The sequence below is a fragment of the Alternaria arborescens genome, assembly GCF_004154835.1.
Source record: "Alternaria arborescens strain FERA 675 chromosome Unknown contig_42, whole genome shotgun sequence".
Classification (NCBI taxonomy): domain Eukaryota; kingdom Fungi; phylum Ascomycota; class Dothideomycetes; order Pleosporales; family Pleosporaceae; genus Alternaria; species Alternaria arborescens.
Window position 1 is genome coordinate 12849 of NW_021167897.1, and position 19511 is coordinate 32359.

General features: G+C 49.7%; 7 protein-coding genes across 7 annotated transcripts; 3 read left to right on the plus strand and 4 right to left on the minus strand.

Moving 5' to 3' along the window:
* Positions 1-404: 404 nt before the first annotated feature.
* AA0111_g10966 (hypothetical protein) lies at positions 405-1154 on the minus strand (the record flags this gene model as incomplete). Its single annotated transcript, XM_028644777.1, has 1 exon — positions 405-1154. The coding sequence occupies one exon, from the start codon at positions 1152-1154 to the stop codon at positions 405-407; it is 750 nt and encodes a 249-aa protein (XP_028501373.1).
* Positions 1155-2208: 1054 nt separating this feature from the next.
* AA0111_g10967 (hypothetical protein) lies at positions 2209-2760 on the minus strand (the record flags this gene model as incomplete). The annotated part of the gene is made up of 3 exons (XM_028644778.1): positions 2209-2424; positions 2480-2542; positions 2596-2760. The coding sequence occupies 3 exons, from the start codon at positions 2758-2760 to the stop codon at positions 2209-2211; spliced, it is 444 nt and encodes a 147-aa protein (XP_028501372.1).
* Positions 2761-3425: 665 nt separating this feature from the next.
* On the plus strand, positions 3426-4420 carry AA0111_g10968 (hypothetical protein; the record flags this gene model as incomplete). Its single annotated transcript, XM_028644779.1, has 2 exons — positions 3426-3495; positions 3549-4420. The coding sequence occupies 2 exons, from the start codon at positions 3426-3428 to the stop codon at positions 4418-4420; spliced, it is 942 nt and encodes a 313-aa protein (XP_028501376.1).
* Positions 4421-4483: 63 nt separating this feature from the next.
* Positions 4484-5548, minus strand: AA0111_g10969 (hypothetical protein; the record flags this gene model as incomplete). The annotated part of the gene is made up of 1 exon (XM_028644780.1): positions 4484-5548. The coding sequence occupies one exon, from the start codon at positions 5546-5548 to the stop codon at positions 4484-4486; it is 1065 nt and encodes a 354-aa protein (XP_028501375.1).
* Positions 5549-7933: 2385 nt separating this feature from the next.
* On the plus strand, positions 7934-9060 carry AA0111_g10970 (hypothetical protein; the record flags this gene model as incomplete). Its single annotated transcript, XM_028644782.1, has 4 exons — positions 7934-8189; positions 8238-8331; positions 8388-8776; positions 8822-9060. 4 exons carry the CDS (start codon positions 7934-7936, stop codon positions 9058-9060), a joined length of 978 nt encoding a protein of 325 aa, XP_028501379.1.
* A 6209-nt stretch (positions 9061-15269) lies between these two features.
* On the plus strand, positions 15270-16239 carry AA0111_g10971 (hypothetical protein; the record flags this gene model as incomplete). Its single annotated transcript, XM_028644783.1, has 4 exons — positions 15270-15417; positions 15483-15646; positions 15693-16075; positions 16125-16239. The coding sequence occupies 4 exons, from the start codon at positions 15270-15272 to the stop codon at positions 16237-16239; spliced, it is 810 nt and encodes a 269-aa protein (XP_028501408.1).
* Positions 16240-17402: 1163 nt separating this feature from the next.
* Positions 17403-19185, minus strand: AA0111_g10972 (Baeyer-Villiger monooxygenase; the record flags this gene model as incomplete). The annotated part of the gene is made up of 3 exons (XM_028644784.1): positions 17403-17531; positions 17589-18598; positions 18645-19185. 3 exons carry the CDS (start codon positions 19183-19185, stop codon positions 17403-17405), a joined length of 1680 nt encoding a protein of 559 aa, XP_028501378.1.
* Positions 19186-19511: the final 326 nt, after the last annotated feature.

Sequence of the window (19511 nt, forward strand, 5' to 3'; positions counted from 1 at the left end):
TTCTTAGTCCGGAACGTCCGCTTGAAGCTCCCTATGTAGACATGTATTGCACACATGAGCGAATGCACTATAGACCTCGAAAATCTCACCTATAACTGGGTGCGATGCAACTCCAGCCTGGCCACTGAAACTTGCGCCTTCGCAAAGGGAACCAAGGGTAAACCGGAACTAACAAGAGTACGCGCCATCACTAGAGGCAATTTGCTCGCCATTCTCCCCTCCTTTAGCAGCTAGGATAGCTTGGAAGTAATACGAATGCACAACACTTGCCTGCCCCTGCTGCATCAGTTTCACTATGTGGACGAAGTCTTCTAGATTAACATTGCTGTATTTGTTGCGATACGAGGTTAACTAGCGATGTTCTGTGCAATTCTCTTGCCATTTGCCCTAACTCGCCCGTCTTCTCATCTAGATCTGTTCTCATCTGAATAGATGTTCGCGATGGCTTCGATGGTCGTGTTACCGCCACTCAGAATGACCCCAATGTTCCACCCATCATGCCCTGCTTCAACCTCTATTCTCTTCCTTAGATCCTCGTTGTACAAAAGCGCAGCCAAACCGACCACTGCACTAGGTTCAACGAAGCACTTCATCCGTTCAAGCACCAGCCTCATCGCGTCTCGGATATTGTCCTCCGTCACTGTATACAACCCGGCTACGAAGCCCTTATCCGAGATGATCTTCCACGTCCAGTCGCCTAACGGCGTTCGTAAACCGTCAGCGATGGTCAACGTGCTCACTTCAGTAATCCGTTCGCCACTTTCAACGCCACGCCTCGCGTCGTCAGCACCCTCAAAGCCTGGCTCTGCTCCAAACACTTTGATACCAGCATCCTTCAGTGCTATTGCGGTTCCCGAAAGCATGCCTCCACCTCCACAAGGTGCAATAACGGCATCTAAGCCAATTTTCCCTAAATGTATCGTTTCATTTCCGCGTAAAAGATCGACAACTTGTTGCTCGAACTCCACCGCCATAGTTCCCTGTCCAAGTATAATATCTGGATGATCGTATGGGGGCACAAAGATCGCACCCGTCCGTGCTATGACTTTCGCAGCAACCTCATCCCGTTCCTTAGATGTAGAGCCGCTGAAGTGAATGAAAGCACCCTGAGCTTGCGTGCTAGCGATCTTCGATGGTGTAGATATCGTTGGCATCACTATATGCGCCGGAATCGAAAATTCCTTCGCAGCCAAAGCGAGTGCCTGCGCATGGTTGCCTGCAAAAGTGGTTAACAGACAAGAGATAATTGCGCATTGGCTTTGAGGACTGCTCCGGGGCTAACTCTAGCTCCTTCGAATAACCGGACTCACCAGAAGAGTGCGTGATAACACCACTAGTTCTAACATCCTGAATCCCTCGCTCCTCGATCAACCTTCGCATCGCATGGAAAGCCCCTCGAACTTTGAAGGCTCCGATTCGTTGAAAGTTCTCGCATTTGAAAAAGAGTCGCATGTTTGGATCAGCCGGCTTTTGCCCTTCCCATGGAGTGCCCACCAAATCAGACGGTGATTGCGGCGTAGACGTTAACAGGGACAATGTTGTATTAGTTTGAATTGGTGTTAGGTGAACATGAGGCTTTATGAGCTCGTGAGCTTTGAGGACTGAGTCGCGTGTCAGAGGTAAGGAGTGTGCTGTAGAAGCCATAGTATGTCCCTATTGTGATGGGCGCGTGTGTGTAGATGCAAGGAGACGGAGGAGAGGTTGAAGAGCTTCGCGGGAGCCGTTTATAAGTTCAAAAGAAGTAAAAGGGACTTAGCGCACGCGGTGAGATCTCGGCTATGCTAACCTGTTATTTACACTTGGACAACAAGGAGCTTTGATGACACCTTTTACGTAAATGATTCAAGGAGGCGACTGCGGATGCGGATATCAAGTACGCCACTCATTCGTTCACCCCACACGCGACCAATATGGTGTGAAGAAGCGACGATTGCGCGTACCTTCTGGTGAATCTAGCGAGCTCGACGCAAGTCCGCGAAAACCTCCACTAGCACTAGAGGCTATTTCATAGACACCTGTTTAGATACAAGATTCACAAGCGTCTAGAAAAGCGTACACACGAGCCCAAGGATGCTCAATAAGCGCAAATTCTGGATATTTCACGTTGCTAGATGCATTCTGCAAAGCCAAAACCAATCCTCATTCGCTTGAATGTTCTTCCAACACATCCAGTACATCTAGGTCCCGCCGACAGAGCACCACTGGGCCCTACAGATGGGCTGAAGCCTCGATCTCAACATCGGCACCGAAAGGAAGCTCCTTTACCGCAACACAAGTTCTGATCTTATTGGCAAGAGTTAGACTATCCCCGTACTTCAAGAGCAGCGAACTTACAGGACGAACACCTTGGGTGAAGAAGCGAGCATATGCTTCATTCATGGCAGAAAAGTTGGCCATGTCAGTCAAGAAAACATTGAGTTTGACCTTCTTGTCGTTAGTGTCGTCGATATTAGTATCGCAAGGTCTGGAGATGACGAACAGCCTTGTCTAGATCAGTTCCTGCAGCCTTGAGGATGTTCGAGATGTTGGTCAGGATCTGGGTCTGTGATGGAAGTACCGTTAGCAACTCCCAAAAGGAAGGCCGCTCACACCTACTGTCCGATCTGCCACGGAGCCTTTAACAAATTCTCCCGTTACGGGATCAATTGCTAGACTTCCGGATACGTACACCATATTACCGACTACAACACCTTGGGAGTAGAAAGGCAGAGGAGCTGGTGCGCCCTCAGTTCGAACTTCTCTCTTCGTAATTCCGGTCATTCTGAAGCGTTGACAAAGAGGGATGAAAGTTGCAGTCCACGGTTCTGGAGTTTGATGGAATAATGCGAGGCAATACGAACGTCAAAATGCTCTTTAGGTATGCCAGCATTCGATCTGAAAACTATCTGCTCGTGACTAGACTTAGCTAGCACCTGACACACATACAGATGGTGTCATCCACTCTTTTCATCAGCCCGGAGGTCGCTAATGCTAGCTCCGTTTCCTGAACTGGTGCGCGGGTGCGACAGACCCACGACCTTTAAATATTTGCCTGAGCTTTCTGCACGCCCAAACTGCACTAAGCACCCCATTGAACTAGCAAAAACATCGTGCATTTAAGCAGAGGATCGCAAGGGTCGAGATCATCAGACTGATGCAAATGATCAGCGACGCCTTGCTATGTCTGGTGCTCGGATCCGATGTACACTAGCGGATCTCACGGCACCCGGTAGGCTGAACTCGCTGAGTTGCGTCGCAAAACAGTCATACACATGCGCTCAGTCGCCTGTCTAAGATCTCGAAAAAGCTGTCCGATAACATATCTTCAACTTCAAGCTCGCTTACTGTCTTGCTGTCCTTGCTAGTACTACCGGATTTGAGTGACTGGCTTCACCACAACTTTCCAAGCTGCGAATCCGTAGTTCTCTTTCCTCGACTTGGCGACTATGGAACTCCAGAGTGTATCGAGCATTCTACGCAAAGATGTCAAAGTCGCTTGCGTTCAGTTTGCCAGTGGTAAGATCTGCCGGATCAGAGTCTGGCACTTAGCTAACTAACCACTTCCTAAGGTCAATGCAAAACGACTAACATCGAGAGGGCTCGCGCCCGCGTCATCGAAGCTGCAGCCAATGGTGCCGAGATCATAGTTTTGCCAGAATGCTTCAACTCACCCTATTCGACTTCTGCTTTTTCTGAGTACGCAGAGGTCCTCGATCCCGTCCCACTTGACGAGCAGGCTTCGCCAACCTTTTATGCTATGTCTCGCATGGCTAAGGACTCTGGAATCTATCTAATCGGCGGCAGCATCCCCGAGCTCCAGAAAGATTCCAACAGAATCTTCAACACCAGCGTAGTATTCTCTCCGCTAGGAGAACCTCTAGGGTTACATCGAAAGGCTCATCTATTCGATGTAGACTTCCCTGGAATGTCATTTCGCGAATCGGATGTACTATCTCCTGGTAATGATATCACGATTATTCATCTGGAGGAGTTTGGCAAGATTGGGCTTGGCATCTGCTTTGATATCCGTTTCCCGGAGCCAGCGATTATTGCGGGGCGATCGGGAGCTTTCTGCTTGATATATCCCTCAGCATTCAACAGTACCACAGGTCCTCTACACTGGGATCTGCTCAGCCGCAGTCGAGCTCTGGATAACCAGATGTATGTTGTGATGAGCTCGCAGTCTTTTGATCCGGGATCAGAGTACCCGGCTTGGGGTCATAGCATGGTCGTAGACCCATCGGGACAGGTACTGGCATCGGCATCGCGGGACGAAACTATTGTATATGCCAATCTTAGCGACGAGCTGTTACAGCGGAGCCGCCGGCAATTGCCTCTGGCCACGTCGAGAAGATTCGATCTTTACCCTGACATCAGTGGCAAGGGTAGTCAAGAGACGGCGACGATCGAGAACAACCGTCAGCTGTCGAGCGGCAGATAGCTACCAGCAGTCGAGAGAGGCGGTATCCTGTTGGAAATAGCGCATTCGAATATTGTCAACAGCTTAGATACCGACAGTGCGTGAGAAGGCTTGTCCTGTGGAGATGTCGTGCCCGTATACCAATAGTGATGTGAAGTTCTGACTATTGTACGAGCCATACTTGCCAGCGCCACCTTCGTCCTCGATGCAAGAAAACAAGACATCTGATATGCGGCCTTTACGTCGCTCTCCATGGACGATGCGGAGCGCTTGTAGACTTTGCAGCACAGGGAAGCTACCTTCCTCCAGTGCGTCGGTAGCGTATCTCTGCTCTAGCCAGTTTTGCATCCACAGACTGATCCTGATGTCTAAAGGACCTAAAGCGCATGGCAGGAAAAGCGTGGAAAGTCCAATGACAAATGTGTTCAGTCTCGTACAATCGGTCCAGTTTAGGCCTGCGGTTATACGTGCAAGCATAAAGGCCCAGGAATTAGCTTCTTGAATCGAGTCCACGTAAGAGTTTGGCGAACGACACTCGGGATCTTCAATGGCGATTTGGCTTAGAAGAAGGCGCGACACGACATAATAGGCGTAGTTCATTGCAGCTTGATGCGACACAAACCGTAGAGGTCGCACATCCAACGGCTCCCACTCTGAATAGAACGCTGTGACAGCAGACTGCTCCATTGCCTCGATAGGCTGCTCGGATGTGGCTAATCCCTTGTACCAGCGATCGAGAAATGCACGCTGGGCAGTGACCGCCGGTGTGGCTGACCAAGCAGCCTTGTAAGGTAAAGCAGGCCCGAACACCGGCTTGCCAAAGTGGTAGTTCTTGCTCAATCGCTCCTTTGAACCAAAGTGAATAGCACCCCACCCTTCCAGAAGAGCGATAGACTTCAGGCGGCAGCATTCGCAAAGGGCAGACATGATTGCAGCGCGTGAATCAGTCGACTTCTCCAAAACGTCCATTAGCCACAAAGAACAGGCCTGCGACTTACTACTCAGATGGAAATCAGGTGTGCTGAAGTGAAGGCGAAGCCACCAGCTGTGTGCCTTGGCTTGAGTCCAATTTGCGATGAGTTCGCAAGCCCAGAGGTGGGGTATGGTACCGGCTGTTTCCAGGTAGCTTAACAGGGTAGTGGCACCCATTGAATGAGAGCCGAATTGACGGAAATTTCCCATCAACAACTCAAAATGAGCAAGGAGGACCGTTGATGTTAGGATGAGATCGATGTTTGCTGTATGAACATCAACATAACAACGCGCCAGGCTGATGAGCACCGAGCCATAAACTTCAAGCGACACGATCTGATGGCCTGGATCAGGCTTGAAAGATAGTCCTGGCGTTTCCGCAGGATCGAAGGGCTTCTCTCGAGGAATCCTTCGGCTCAGATGACACGCTGAGAGTGCTAGGACCGCGTCTTGGACGATAGAAGGCAAGTCACTCCGAGTACCTAGTCTACCGAGAGCTGGGTGAAGCGCTGGAATGCAATGTTTCTTCCACATGTCGAGGTAGAAAGACCGTTGTCCCGATCCTTTGGTGATTTGCAGCGGTGCATCATTGTCTGTGAACGAAGAAAGTCTTGGCCGCCACCACGAAGTACAGAGACTAGCGGCAACTACGGGACGCTGGGATTCATCTGATACACGTGGTTCGCCACCTACTGTCGCTGAGCTGTCGCTCTGGCGTGGTTCGTAGTTTGGAGAGTTGTCCTTCTCTGCCCGAATGCTTGAAGAACTAACATAGCCCGAAAAGCAATTTTGGCGCATCCACAATCCCCATCGTCGCGAATCTGCTTCGATGTCGGCAGTGTGTTCAAACGAAAGTCTCTCTTCCGCTTCGTCTCCAAGTATTTCTGAGGACCAACCGACATGCTCAGAAATCTTTGTGTTGTTCACAACTGAGTCATCAGACGACTGACAGTTTGAGGCAGACAGCAACCGGACCTTTGAGCCAGAGGCAGCGTCGAAGGAAACAGCATGGAACGTGATTCTACTCGGAGGCCTTTCGCAACGTTTACCGAGTTTCACGCACTGGCTGCAGTCTGGCTGCTTTTCATCACACTGTCGGCGATTAGTTCGGTTGGCCTCTTCGCGATGGGGTGCGCGAGAGCGCTGTGCGGACGACTAGCCTTTTTGCGTCGGAGCCGACAGCTGCGACATCCTGTCCTGGTGCGTGTAATCGCTGTCTTCTTGCGACGTGAAGGCGCAGGCGGATACATCGAGTTAGATAGTGGTAGGGTTGAGAAATCGCTTGACAGGCGTCAAAGTGGCCCTGTTCGTGGGAGTCACTTCCTGGATCTGAGCACTTGTATTGAGGTGATACTAGAATGATCAGCCATCGTTCATGATCTGTAGCGCGAACGCGCGATAGGATGAGCGAGATGGCGGAGATTTAGAATCCGAATCGGCCCACAATTTCCACAGCAGATACTCCACTGAGACTTTGCCAGATGCGGTGCGCGGGTGCGACATTAGTGGGGCATCGCTCCCCACGGCGGTGTTCCTAAGCACCGACTCACAATGAATCGGCGGCGGTGCAATCAGTCTTCAACATGCTGCGTTCTAAGCAATAGCTTTATTGCTATGTTATCCTCCGTTGCTAAAGCTTTTCTAGATCTTCTGCGCTTTGCGTTCTGTCTACCCCGCCTCACCCGACTTTGTTGCTGGCGACCGCGTATTTCGCATCATTGTGTGCGCTTTTGAGTGGACGCCATGAGCCTAGAGAGCCATATGCGTCAGCGCTCCAGCTATGCGAATGCGGGGCGTGTTCGAGGCTTCCGCAAACCCTTAGCACCTAGCGTAGGGTAGGGTGGCGGCTGGGCGTTGATCGACCCGCTACAACAAACTTTCGCGTGCATTATACCCTGCAGCGGCTGTGCGCGCCCTCACGTGAGGAGCGTCAAAATCTCTCCTCTGCATTTGCGTTACGATGTCCTAACAGCAAAAGCAGTAGTTAGAAACCTGACGGTGGCGTTGCGATTGGACAGCGATTCTCTAAGAAACGATCTATCCAGAAACCTCATCACTTCAGATTGCTCATCCCAATTGTTATGTCTCTATCACGGCGTATCACTACCACTGAAAATGGCTCAATCCCAGTGCAAACCCAGGCAGTCCCTTAGTGACAGGGTTACCTATTTTTGGATCCTAGTAGCTTCGCTGTTCGAAACCCGAGAAGAGTATCGGAGATTTGAACGTGCAGGCAGCACATTAGCCTTCAGACCTAGCAGATCTATGGGACATAGTATCTATACGTGACAAGCTGTGTCTTTGAGATTAATGCATCTCAAACTATGTCTCTGAAGATCAACTAAGTCACCTACGAAGTCATAGTTCAAAATAAAAACAAGTGACTAGAGCAAGCTTCTCCTTGCTTAAGGATCCTTGCAAAGTAGACGCCGCTTGTGTAGTAAATTTAATTTGTTCGTATTAATGCTAGCTAGCTGTTCATCATCTCTGTCCATTTTACTATAAAGTCAATAATGATTTCTTCAAACCAAATCACAGCCTAGTAACACAACTACACTCAACATGCTCATCCCGACTCTAGTTAAAATCTTTTCTTTGTCTGCAGTAGCTTCTGCATCGTCGACATCCCCCGATAGGTTGAAATCCAGCTGTACAAACCCGCCTGTTCGGAAGGAATGGCAAACTCTGTCAGCAGAAGACCAGGCCGGATACATTGACGCTGTCCACTGTCTCGCTACGAAACCATCGCTTGTCGCTAGTCTGAACACAACACTATTTGATGACTTTCCTCGAATCCATTACGCCATGGACAGGCAGAGTGAGGAAGCTTTGCAACGCGGTTGGCATGTGCTAATTTACGTTCTAGTTCACTTTGTTGCGTCTTTTCTTCCTTGGCACCGTTGGTTCGTTCATGTGTACGAGTCAGCCTTGAAAGACTGTGGTTACAAGGGTGTCGCAACGTAAGTCTCACGACATAATAAGATTAAAAAATGATTATTGATTTCACCTTATATAGTTACTGGGACTGGACTAAACATTCATCTGATCCCACAAATGATCCCATGTGGAGTCCAGTTACCGGATTCGGAGGTAATGGAAGCCCGGATCATCAACAGAAGATCGGGCGCTGGAACTACTCTTGTGTAGTAGACGGTCCATTTAAAGATCTTCGTCCGTCATACTTGCAGTCCGATTACGCACCGCATTGTCTCACTAGAGATTTCAACAATGGAACAGACTACTACCCCGGGAACATGTTTGGACCAAGCCGCAGTCCCGAAAAGATCGCAGAGATTAATGCCTATACCAAATACACTGACTTCCATCCAAACCTTGAGAACATCCCACATGGCTCTGTTCATTCCTCTGTTGGAGGTGATATGAGCCCAGCTACCTCGCCCAATGGTCAGTTCGACGCTTGCACATCGATTCGTTGCTGACACAACGTAGATCCGCTCTTTTTCCTACACCATACACAAATCGACCGTCTTTGGTGGTTGTGGCAGCAAGAGAAACCCGAGGAGCGCAACTTCATGTTTGGCGGTATCAGGACCGAGGACCAGAACGATGGCGTCGTTCCTCCGCAAGCGACACTTGACGACGTCATGACCATGAGGGAGCTAGCAGAGGATGTTAAGGTACGGGATGTTATGACTACGGACACTGATCTGCTATGCTACAGATACTAAATCTGATGCTGTATATGGTAGAAATACTAGGCATAGCTAGCGCATAGAGAATTACTATTGCTGTTACTCGGCACATCTTACGGATCTGAAAATTTTACATCGTAGATGTTAAGTATAACTACAGAAAACATGCTCGCACTGATGACCAAGAGCAGCAACCTCTTCAACAGGTAAGTTTTGGGTCACGACAGGGCAGCCGAAGGCTGCGTGAGCATGGTTCTCAGCATAATACGCATCGATACTATTTTGTGTTTTGCTTCAGAGCCGCTTGCTGTTGTTACATTAGGGTTCGCAATGGTTCGAAACTAAATCGAAGGGTAATGCACAGTCTATGCGCAGCCAACAAGCCTACTCTACCTCTAAGCAACTGCACTATTTTCTACCAGATCCTACTCTGAGCGTAGGTTCTACTCTCTGTTTTTCGCGTTAGCGCAGGTTCTACGCTCCTGTTCGTGTGTGAGGAGTATTTGGGCAGGCATTGAGATGTAGGTATAGGCTTGCATTGAGACGAATTTGTGGAACATCGTGAGATTGGCCTGCTATATCTGAAGATCTCAGTCTGCTGCTGCGCCATAGCATTTTGAGCCAATAGCCCTGCCTTGCAAAGCTCTCACTCTGCACTTCAATATGGCAGAATGCAGTGTTGTCAGGACGCAGCCCTGCACCACTACGCCATGCAACCAAAAAGGTACGTATGATCAGTGAACTACTGATCATGGTGCAGGATAGTATATATCATCAGCCAGGCCTGGCAATTTGGCGTTGGTGATTATCTGGCGCACGGGCACTGTAGATCACATCAAGCTCCACGGTCAGTTGAGCTGTTGCCGATTACGTTCATAAGTAGCCTTCGGTTGAACGGACCTCTGTGTTTAGCAGCACAAGCACGTCCAGCTAGCGGACGCCCTGCCACCGGCAAGTTTTCAAGTGTCTGATTGGTCGAGTCGGTCCGTTATACTAGATACGCCCTGCGGCGGGGGCAAACGGCACGTGCGTCCGTATTGGTCAGCATTGGCTCTAGGCCGAATGCACCTTTGTGCTTCTGACGACACACAACGGGCGCCCTGTGTTTTTTCGTGAGGAACCTTGCCATTGTTAGGGGCCTCAATTTCTATTTTACGAGATGTAGGACTCTGCACACAAGACACATTCTGAATTTGTAAACAACAGATCTAAACACAGCATGGGAGTATCTATATCTGTCGCACTGTCAGATGCGAATTCTGCAGACAGAATGACTAAAAGAGAATGTATGTGTTGTGTTGCTCGTAGCATTCTAGTTCAGCTTATGTGAAGGTCGCCGCACGGCGTTGTTAGCAACAAGGTTCATGTTCTCGCCGGGGCTTGACCTGCGACAATGTTATTCCGAATATGTACAGGATTAGGGCTGCAGTGCCGGCCGCAACACTGGTTTCTCTCCTGAAAATACCTTGGGTATTGGAAAGAACGTACCTTACCAGCCGTGTTGAAATGTCGAGTTAAAATGCCGAGTTAAAATGCCGAGTAGAAGAGTACTGTAGTGCCGGAGGGGGAGTGACGTAGGAAGACACTATGTTAGACTAGCTCACACAAGAGAGCTGAAACAAGACTAGCTCTATAAGGACAATTCGAGCCGGAAGCAACCTTCTGTCTAAGCTATAGGTACCATTGTTAAGCCTTAAAGTCACGAATGGTCGCGCCTTTAGTATTGCAGGCAGTAGGTCAATGAGAGTGCCAGCGTAACTGTTAGTCCAACCTTACGCTATCTGTCTTTTAGAATGGAGTGATACGGCGCGAATTAACATACACATCAGCTCTCTGCCAAGCTTGTCAGCCAAGTATAGTTCGGGCTTAGCAGCTAGATCCGTGTAGGAATCAACTGACAGAGCAAATGACATGCCTCAATTAGTATAAACTCGTGCTTACCTGTAGGATTGATATCTGTAGAGTGGCGGCGAAAGATGTGCGCTTGGGAGAGGACGGATGGCAGGATAGAGAAAGGAAGGGCCGGAGGAGGGACTGAGCTACTTCAACAACTCTTCCAAGTTTTCGACATGGTTTAGGCCATCCCCTTCAAAAGTCTTAAATTAATTGGCTCATGGTGTTTCTCCTCATCGGTATATAGCTTGCAGCCGTCTTCTTTGCAAGGTGACCTTCAAATTTCCCTGCAAGCTTGACTCTCTTTTGGGCCAATCTTCCTAGTTAGGAAGTCTTTAAGGGCTTTGAGCACTCAATGACTCAAGAGGGTCGGACCAAGGTTCCTTACAACACTGCCATTTTGGCTCGACTGTATGACAATCGAGAAGTCCCTTATCCGCTATCACACCCCCTGGTCGACGCCCTTTATCTATACATTCTTGTACCCTTCCGAGCCACACACATGTTGACGGTCAATATAAGCATTGTAACTTTCAGCATTCCATGCCATCGTGGCCAGGTATTCTACCACGTGGAGGCGTTCTATGCTCAATACTGCCAGGGCCTGGGCAAGAAGGGTTTCATGTCGACGATTGCTAGCACTGCGCAGAGAGCATATAGCATCTACATGAGCCACCACATTTGGAATCTCGATATTGCCGACGCCTGGTCAGTTATTCCAATCCCTGTGATGATCTTTCATCCGAGTCTAATCGCGTCCTGCAGGCGGCAAGTACAGATTCCTGAGGCGGTTTTGCAGCAGGATTTAAACTGCTCAGAGAGATCGGCCCTGATTGTCAGTCATCTTGTCAGTACCTCCGAAGCTAGCCAGGATGTAGAAGAGATTCTTCGATGGAGCCGCATTCGAACTGATACAGACTTCTGCTTTAAGCAACATTCGTTTTTGGACGAGATCTCAGAGCGAACGTCGGATTCTAGCTCAGCTCAACAAGTCGTCAAGCACTCCGTTAACCACAAAGAAGTTCGAAGCAAACACGCACTCACGATTCACAATGTGGCGGAAAGATTTCTAGCTAGCTTTCGGAACGCGAATTTCTCTAGTATCGCTACCGGATTACAGGGCCTTCACCCGTCAGATACGGATCTTCCAGAGAACAGATGTTCCGAGCCGGCCATGCAAGCTTTTGAATGCTGTAAGTCGACAGCCGGCCAGACAAAAGAGCAGTTGAAGTACGCAACCTTCACTCGCTTTGTTTCCTTATGCTTCTTCCTTGTCTGGGAGGCAATCGCATGTGAACCGGAGAAGTCCGGTGCTCGAACGGTATGTGCGTTAAATGAAAGCCAATCGTGGTGTTGCACAATTAATCGTGGTTTAGATCAATGCAAAGATGAAAGAGGCAGGGTTCGAAGGAACTTCGAGGGGCCTGAAAACGCTCCGCGATGAAACTGTCTTCATCAATCAGCTTGTGGCTTGCGTTGAGAAAAAGTATGGGATAGGTGTTGCTTCGTTGGTCCTTTATCACATCTTCGGTATGAGCTTCCACTGCAAATCTTCCCCAAACGATGACTGAGTGAGTGCAGACTCTTCGAACTACCACCTTATCCGCCTTATGAATCGTTACGGTACTACCAAGAAAAGGCTGGCTATCGCGAGAATCTGCGAGCGTCTGGATGTCGTCGGACTGCGTGAAGTTTTTCTCCCTGTACTGCGGGTCCACGAGCTCATGAGAGAGCACATGCCCAGCCTTGAGTGCGTCCCGTACTCGTAGAATGTGGTCTTTTAGTAACAGTTTGCAGCAACAGCGAGATCGACCTGGCGATTGGACATTCAGAAGTTCATCCAACCATCACGACAGAACACGGCTCTTGATCACTTGGTGTGCATCATGAGCAGGCCTTTTGCGATGCTCGAGCATAAGCTTACGACCACGGTAAAGTAAGAGCGTTGAAAATCGCCTATCTCGCTTGCAAAGAGATAGTTTTAGAACTGCTAGGGTGCTAAAGGCCAATCGGTAGCAGTTCGGATTAACCTTCGGCTGAGATTTAGGGTTCTGGCCTGAGCGTTGTTCGGACGCGTGTCGTTGCGCACGTAATCGAGATGTCATCGAGGGTTTACCTACTGCGCTCCAGCCTATTACAATAGCAGTTGTATAAAGCTTTGAATACTTAGAAGCGAATATAATTGAAGAAACTAAGTAAGCAGAAAGGCAGCGACGTCACTCAAGCATAGTTATCATCGCTGTTTCTAACATGCACAGAGCCTCTAATGGCTGTAAGAATTTGCGAGGGCGTTCTCCCGTGTCCGTGCGCCCAACGATCGAGGCACAACATCTATACAATATTTTAGCGCATGATAGGTCAAGAACCATGCCAGGAATTGATAATGCGCTCAAGCAGATCTGTAACTTAGAGCCAGAAGAAAACTTGTATATACTACAGTTGCGAAAAAACAACAGCGTTGACGGCTCAACGTTGAGATGCCATCATCAACGGGGTCAGGTGCCACGACACGTTGCGAACCAACAGCGACAGAAGCTCACGCCATAACAAGAAGCAGACCTTGTAAAGCATCTAGAAGAGCTTATAACGCGTTGCTTGCCATCTACAAGGCATATGATACCCAATTTCGCCTCTGCAGTTGCCTCAGGTCCTTACTCTGAGAGCTGGGTTACGCACTTCCTCCACCGTCACAGCAATCAGATCATCTCTCAATGGGTGACAGACATGAACTCCAATCTCCATAACGCTGAGTCTGTATACAAGCACAGGGTGTACTTTGACATATTCCGGCAGAAGATTGCCGAGTACGGCATTGAGCCAGCGCACACATACAATATGGATGAGAAAGTCTTCACTGTCAGAGTGCTACTCAATCGAACTCTAGAACTACTGCAGAGAGAACAAAACTATCGCTCTTTGCATGCCACCGCGCTCATCGCACCTCCTGCAGCCTCTTGACGTCGTCCCCTGGTCGCTGCTGAAGCGCCACTACGGCGATGAGATCTCGCTCTTGGCACGCAGCCGCGTTTACGATGTCAACAAGAAAACATTCTTACCGGCCTTTGAAATAGCTTTTGATAAGACATCTATAACAGAGAATATCTCGGCAGGGTTTCGGGGGACTGAGCTATTCCCACGCGACCCTAAAGTTGTGCTATCGAGGTTGGATGTGTAGCTACGGACGCGAACGCCACCTGCACCAGGCACTGCCGTCTGGGAGGCGCAAACACCGCGTAACGCCCGTGAGATAGAGGCGCAATCCACGCTAATTCAAGATCGCATACAAAACTATTGGAGATCTTCAGCAGGTTCATTAGATGAGCAGGTTGAGCAGCTGAGTAAAGACGCCTAGCAGATCGCTTATAATATGGTGTGAGTGCAGGAGGAAATGGGCCGCCTTCGAGACGATGTTAACACGCCCACAAGGCGCAAGACCCATAAAAAGCGGTACGTGCGCGCAGAGACTCTTGCAGTTGATGAGGTATCTGACTTCGTTATTGTAGAGGAGAGTGACAGTCGTGAGGACAGCGAGACACCTGCGAAGAGGGTGCGCGTAGAGAGGCGCTACGGCCGTTGCAGCGAGATTGGGCATAGATGCCGCAGCTGCAAGGCAGAAAACGAGGATACAGAAAACAGCGATGCTTCTTAATAACACTGCAGTAACCTCCCTGCCTGTCTCACAAAGAGCTCTATAGGCCGAAAACGGCCAATGATGCGCTGTGTTGGGTTGGGACATCTGCTATTCTTGCACTCTCATTGCCTGTTCTCGCTCTCACCATGTTGTTCACCGCGAAGGGAGCGAGGTTATTGTGCATAATGTAGTAATTTGCTGTAGATTTCGTGTTATGCTGCGCGAGCGCTACGCTGGCTCGATCTCTTTGTTAAACTGCGACATTGATGTTTCGTACTTTGAGGCATAGAGGCTTCAAGACAGCCTTTTGGCTACTGTATATATGGATAGAGTATTTTGCTAGAGGTCCACATAATTGCGAATCGTCACCTGGCAGCGTTCAGGAAGTGTTAGCGTTAAAGCGGCGTCTTGCGGAACACATTTCGGATACTCCGCGGACCATCCCGACAGGAGATAGCCATCCCTTCGCCTCGGCTGCACGAGGCGTAGCAGCTTGGGTGCGGCGTGGGCGAAATTACCATAGATACCTAGGTACCTGCTCTAGCTGCTTTGCAATGTGGTAACTTGTTACACGACATCGATGCAGCTTTATCGGAATATTCTGCCCTTTGGATAACCAGAACTACTATTTCACAGTGCCCCATAGCCACATAGTTGTGAGACCGTGTCTCTCTATCACCTAAGCGAGAGCCAACCTGCTCTTGCATGACGTTGCATCTACATGGCGTGGAGCCCTGCTAAGTTCATCGCCTTGTCACTGGCACTAATGTCCCTCGCTCTCGTCTCTGTGGCGTTGAGATTTTGGGCGCATACGAAATCGGGAAACCGGGTCGGAGCCGATGATGCGCTTATAATTCCCGCTTTGCTAAGTAAGCCAGATAGTTGACTCGAAAAATGATGGAACATCTGATAGCTGTACAGATCTGCATTGTAGGGATGGCGGTGACTGAGGTTATCGGTTTGTGTGCATACTATCAGACGTCTGCCGTAACTGAAAAGCCTGTAGGTACAGAGTTCGGGGAGATGGCGCAGCATCAAACCAACATAATAGGGCCTGATGGTCCAGTATACACCAAGCAACTAGAGGTATACGAGAAGGTGGAAACTCCCACCAATGGAAAAGATTCGTCGCTGACAACTGTAGGCAAACTATACCTTGCAACTCCTTACCTTAGTTTTTCTGGGCTTCAGCAAGACGTCCGTCCTGTGCTTCTACCGTCGAGTCTTTGACGTGTATCCACGCTTCTTATTCGTTAACAACATCCTCATCGTCGTCATTGTGGCCTGGGCGGTGTCGTTGTTCTTTGTGGTTTTTCTCCAGTGCCGAGACCCCAGAACGCTCTGGACAACTTTCGAATACGCTCGGGTCGAATGTGTCGAGCCGCTGCCCTTTTACTACGCTGTTTCAATCAGCGGGTTTATCACAGATATCGCTATCTTGGTCTCACCAATCTCAGTCATCTATCAACTCCAGATGCATTGGAAGACCCGCACCGCGGCAGCATGTATCCACTTACTTGGTGCAGTGTGAGCTTTCTCGCTATATGATGATCAGAACACTGCTGATAGGACCTAGCGTATGCGGTGCCGGAATCGCACGTTTCGTCACCTTCATCGAGGTCGGCCGAAACGTCATGTACAACTTTGATGATATAACTTGTAGGCAAGACCCAGAACCGACGCTGATGTGAGAAACTTGACTGACTGTGGTCTAGACTTTACAACTCCGGTCTTTGCATGGAGCATGATCGAAAGCTCGTTAGCGTTAGTGGGCGCCAATCCTCCCCTTCTCCGACCATTGCTACATCGGATTGAGCACACCTGCTCTAGAGTTGGTTCATCCATTCCCTCGCTCCGGTCCAAATGTCCTGCAAGTAGCACTGCGACAGACAGTTCCGATGTAGAGTCGGAGGTGAAGATTGAAGAGGCCAAAGTGGGTGATGAGATTTCCATCCGAAGTTATGCTAGCTTCGAGTTACCTCCTCGTCGAGAGAGCGCTTTACGTCCAGAGGATCTTCTACAGATCCCACCTCAGGCTTCGATCATGAAACAAATCGCTAGTCCGGCCACTTTATACTCTTCGTGGACTTCTGATGAATGGGAGAATATTTAGCCTCACCTTTAGACCCAACTCGCAAATCAATCCAGAACTGGAAAGGGAGTATCCAGGAAGCGAACGTCTTGCAAGTTGAGTGGTTGTGCGTAGAGAAATATTCTTCAGGTTATCATAGTAAGTTCTCTGACCAAGCGTTACCACCTGGATGTGGGCCCAAACGTGACATTGGCGTAGAAGTGAGTCGGCAGAAAGACAATAATACTATCGACGTGCGGTGATTGTAGAGATTGCTGGATGGACGCGCAATGTCGGCGGAAAGTTGGATGATCTGTGTGACGACACCTGCACACGATACGATAATCACGAGGCTGGGAAATTCTCGTCCAAGCGCGTTGTACTAGGTCGCGACTACACGTCCAGCAAAGGAAACCGGGCTTCTATCATCTGGAAGGTTGACAGTCTAGGCGTCGTCCCCTATACCTCTACTGATGTTCATTGAGGTCATTTTATGTGAAGAAATGAGGTGCCTGGAAGCGAGCGGCTGGCCGGCATCAACGCACAGCGCGCCGCTCCTTCCCCGACCACGAGCATCCAACGCCACGCCGTCATCATGGGAATTTACAATCAGCCATTGCGCACAATACGTCGTGTGGCGTCATAAGAATAATTGCATCTCATTCTCCAACGCTCAGAAGGCGCAGAGCTCTGTTACTTCACGCTATTGCTCCTGATGACGACCCTCAGCGCGTCCCAATCCCCAGCCACCTCCTGAATTCGTCAAGCACGCATCGTCATATTTCACGACAGATCGAAACCAGTGTATCCATTCGCTGCTGTCTCTTTGATCGTCTTGTAGTAAGTCGGCACACCACCGAGGTAGATCAATGGCTCTCGAGTCTTTCCAGGAATGTTGGTACCCATATACCACTGTCGCTACGTCAGTACATTACATCTTTCTCGACCGAACAGCTTCACAAGACTTACCGAATCTACGCTGGGCAGCAGCGACGCGTTAGCAAGCTTCCAAATGAGCTCCTTCCACTGATCCTCGCTCTCCTTCTGCGCTACTACTTTACGCAGCGACTTCTCCTTCATATGGTTCATCGTCTGCAAGATCCAGTTGCCCTGGAGCTCAGCGCACGTGGGGCCATTGCACAGGGCAGTCGGAGCCTGCGGCCCGTATGTGAAGAACATGTTGGGGAAGCCCGCCACCGACATACCTAGATACGTCTTTGCGCCGTCCTTCCAATGCTCGCTCAAGCTCTCGCCTGACGGGCCGCGGATGTCGATCTGTTTCAGACCCCCGGTGATAGCGTCGTATCCGGTCGCGCTGATGATGTAGTCGAACTCATGTTCCTTGTCCGTGGTCCTGATGCCTTTCTCGGTAATCTCTTGGATTGGTGTGCCCTTTTCACCAATGTCGACAAGTGAGACGTTGGGCTTATTGTACATCTCGAAGTACTTGTTCTCCAGGGAGATACGCTTGCAACCAAAGGCATATGGTTGCTCCATAGGCGCTAGGATATCTGCGACCTTAGTGTCATTGATCTTCGCTCGTGTCTTGTCGCGCCAGAAGTTGTATGCCTCTCGGTTGGCTTCTTTGGTGAAGAGCATATCATAGTACGTTGCAAGCCAGAACTTGAAGTCGCCCTCGTTCCAGAGCTCTTCATACGTCTTCAGTCGCTGTTCTGGTGTATCATCAAAGGTTGACTTAGGGAGGAAGTTGAAGGAGAAACCCGAGAAGCTGTCTGTGCGCTCAGCAAAGAGTTTGGGATAATCCGGTTTGGGAAGAGCCTGTTTGGGAAGGTCATAATCGACTTGACCCATCGGTAACGACATGTTCGGCGTCCGCTGGAAGACAGTAAGATGGCCGGCAACATCGCTCAGCTCTTGGGCCAGCTGGATGCCAGTGGACCCTGTGCCGACAACGGCCACCTTCTTGCCACGAAGGTTAAGCTCTTCATGAGGCCAATACGATGGGTGCAAAAGTGTTCCTGGACGGAGTCAGTGAGGCTTACAGTAAGATCAATACGTACAAACCTTTGAAAGAGTCAAGGCCTTTCCAGTCGGGGATGTATCGCTTCGCCGCGAAGCCGGTGTTCAACAACAGGAACTTCACTCTGTACGTTTCGCCAGCCTTCGTCTTCACAGTCCACTTCGCTTCGTCATCACTCCATGCCGCAGATGAGACGAAGGTATTAAATTGTGTATCCTTCCTCAAGTCCCATACCTTGGCTACGTGGTTGAAGTAAGCCCGGAGATCCTCGCTACCTGGGAAGCGCTGCTTCCATGTCCAGTCTTTCCACAGTGCTGGATCGGAGAATTCGTAGTGGGGAATAGCGCTGTCGACACGTGCGCCGGGATACCGGTTCCAGTACCACACGCCTCCGTAGTCTGATCCATGCTCGATCAGTTTGACACTGTAACCTGCATCGCGGATAACCTTCAGTTGGTAGACGCCGCCGAAACCTGCGCCAACGACCAAGGCATCGAGTTCTTTTACCTGAGTACCGTTGGTGCCATTGGCGCCGTTAAATCTGCCGTTCAACGACAAGTTCTTGACATCATCAATAGAATCCATGTTGTGTTATGATTTCGCCTCCCGACGCACTGGTTGAGATAGATTATGAGGAGATATGCAGTCAATATCACTGCAGATGTAGCCGAAGAGAAGCAGACAGGGAGGACACCGTATGAGTGGGGAGGAGAGGATTGCTTGGACCTAAGAATCCAGGGCTTCTCGTGTACCTTAACTCTTTGAGCTGTCAATCGTCGGACGTTGGTGCACGGCGCACTACGCGCGAACAAACTACCATTCACGTTTTGATTATCGTTGATCAGGGGGATACCTGGACGAATCCTTGTTGTGAGTCCCGAACCAGAATGGTCAGAGAAAGTAGTACGGCA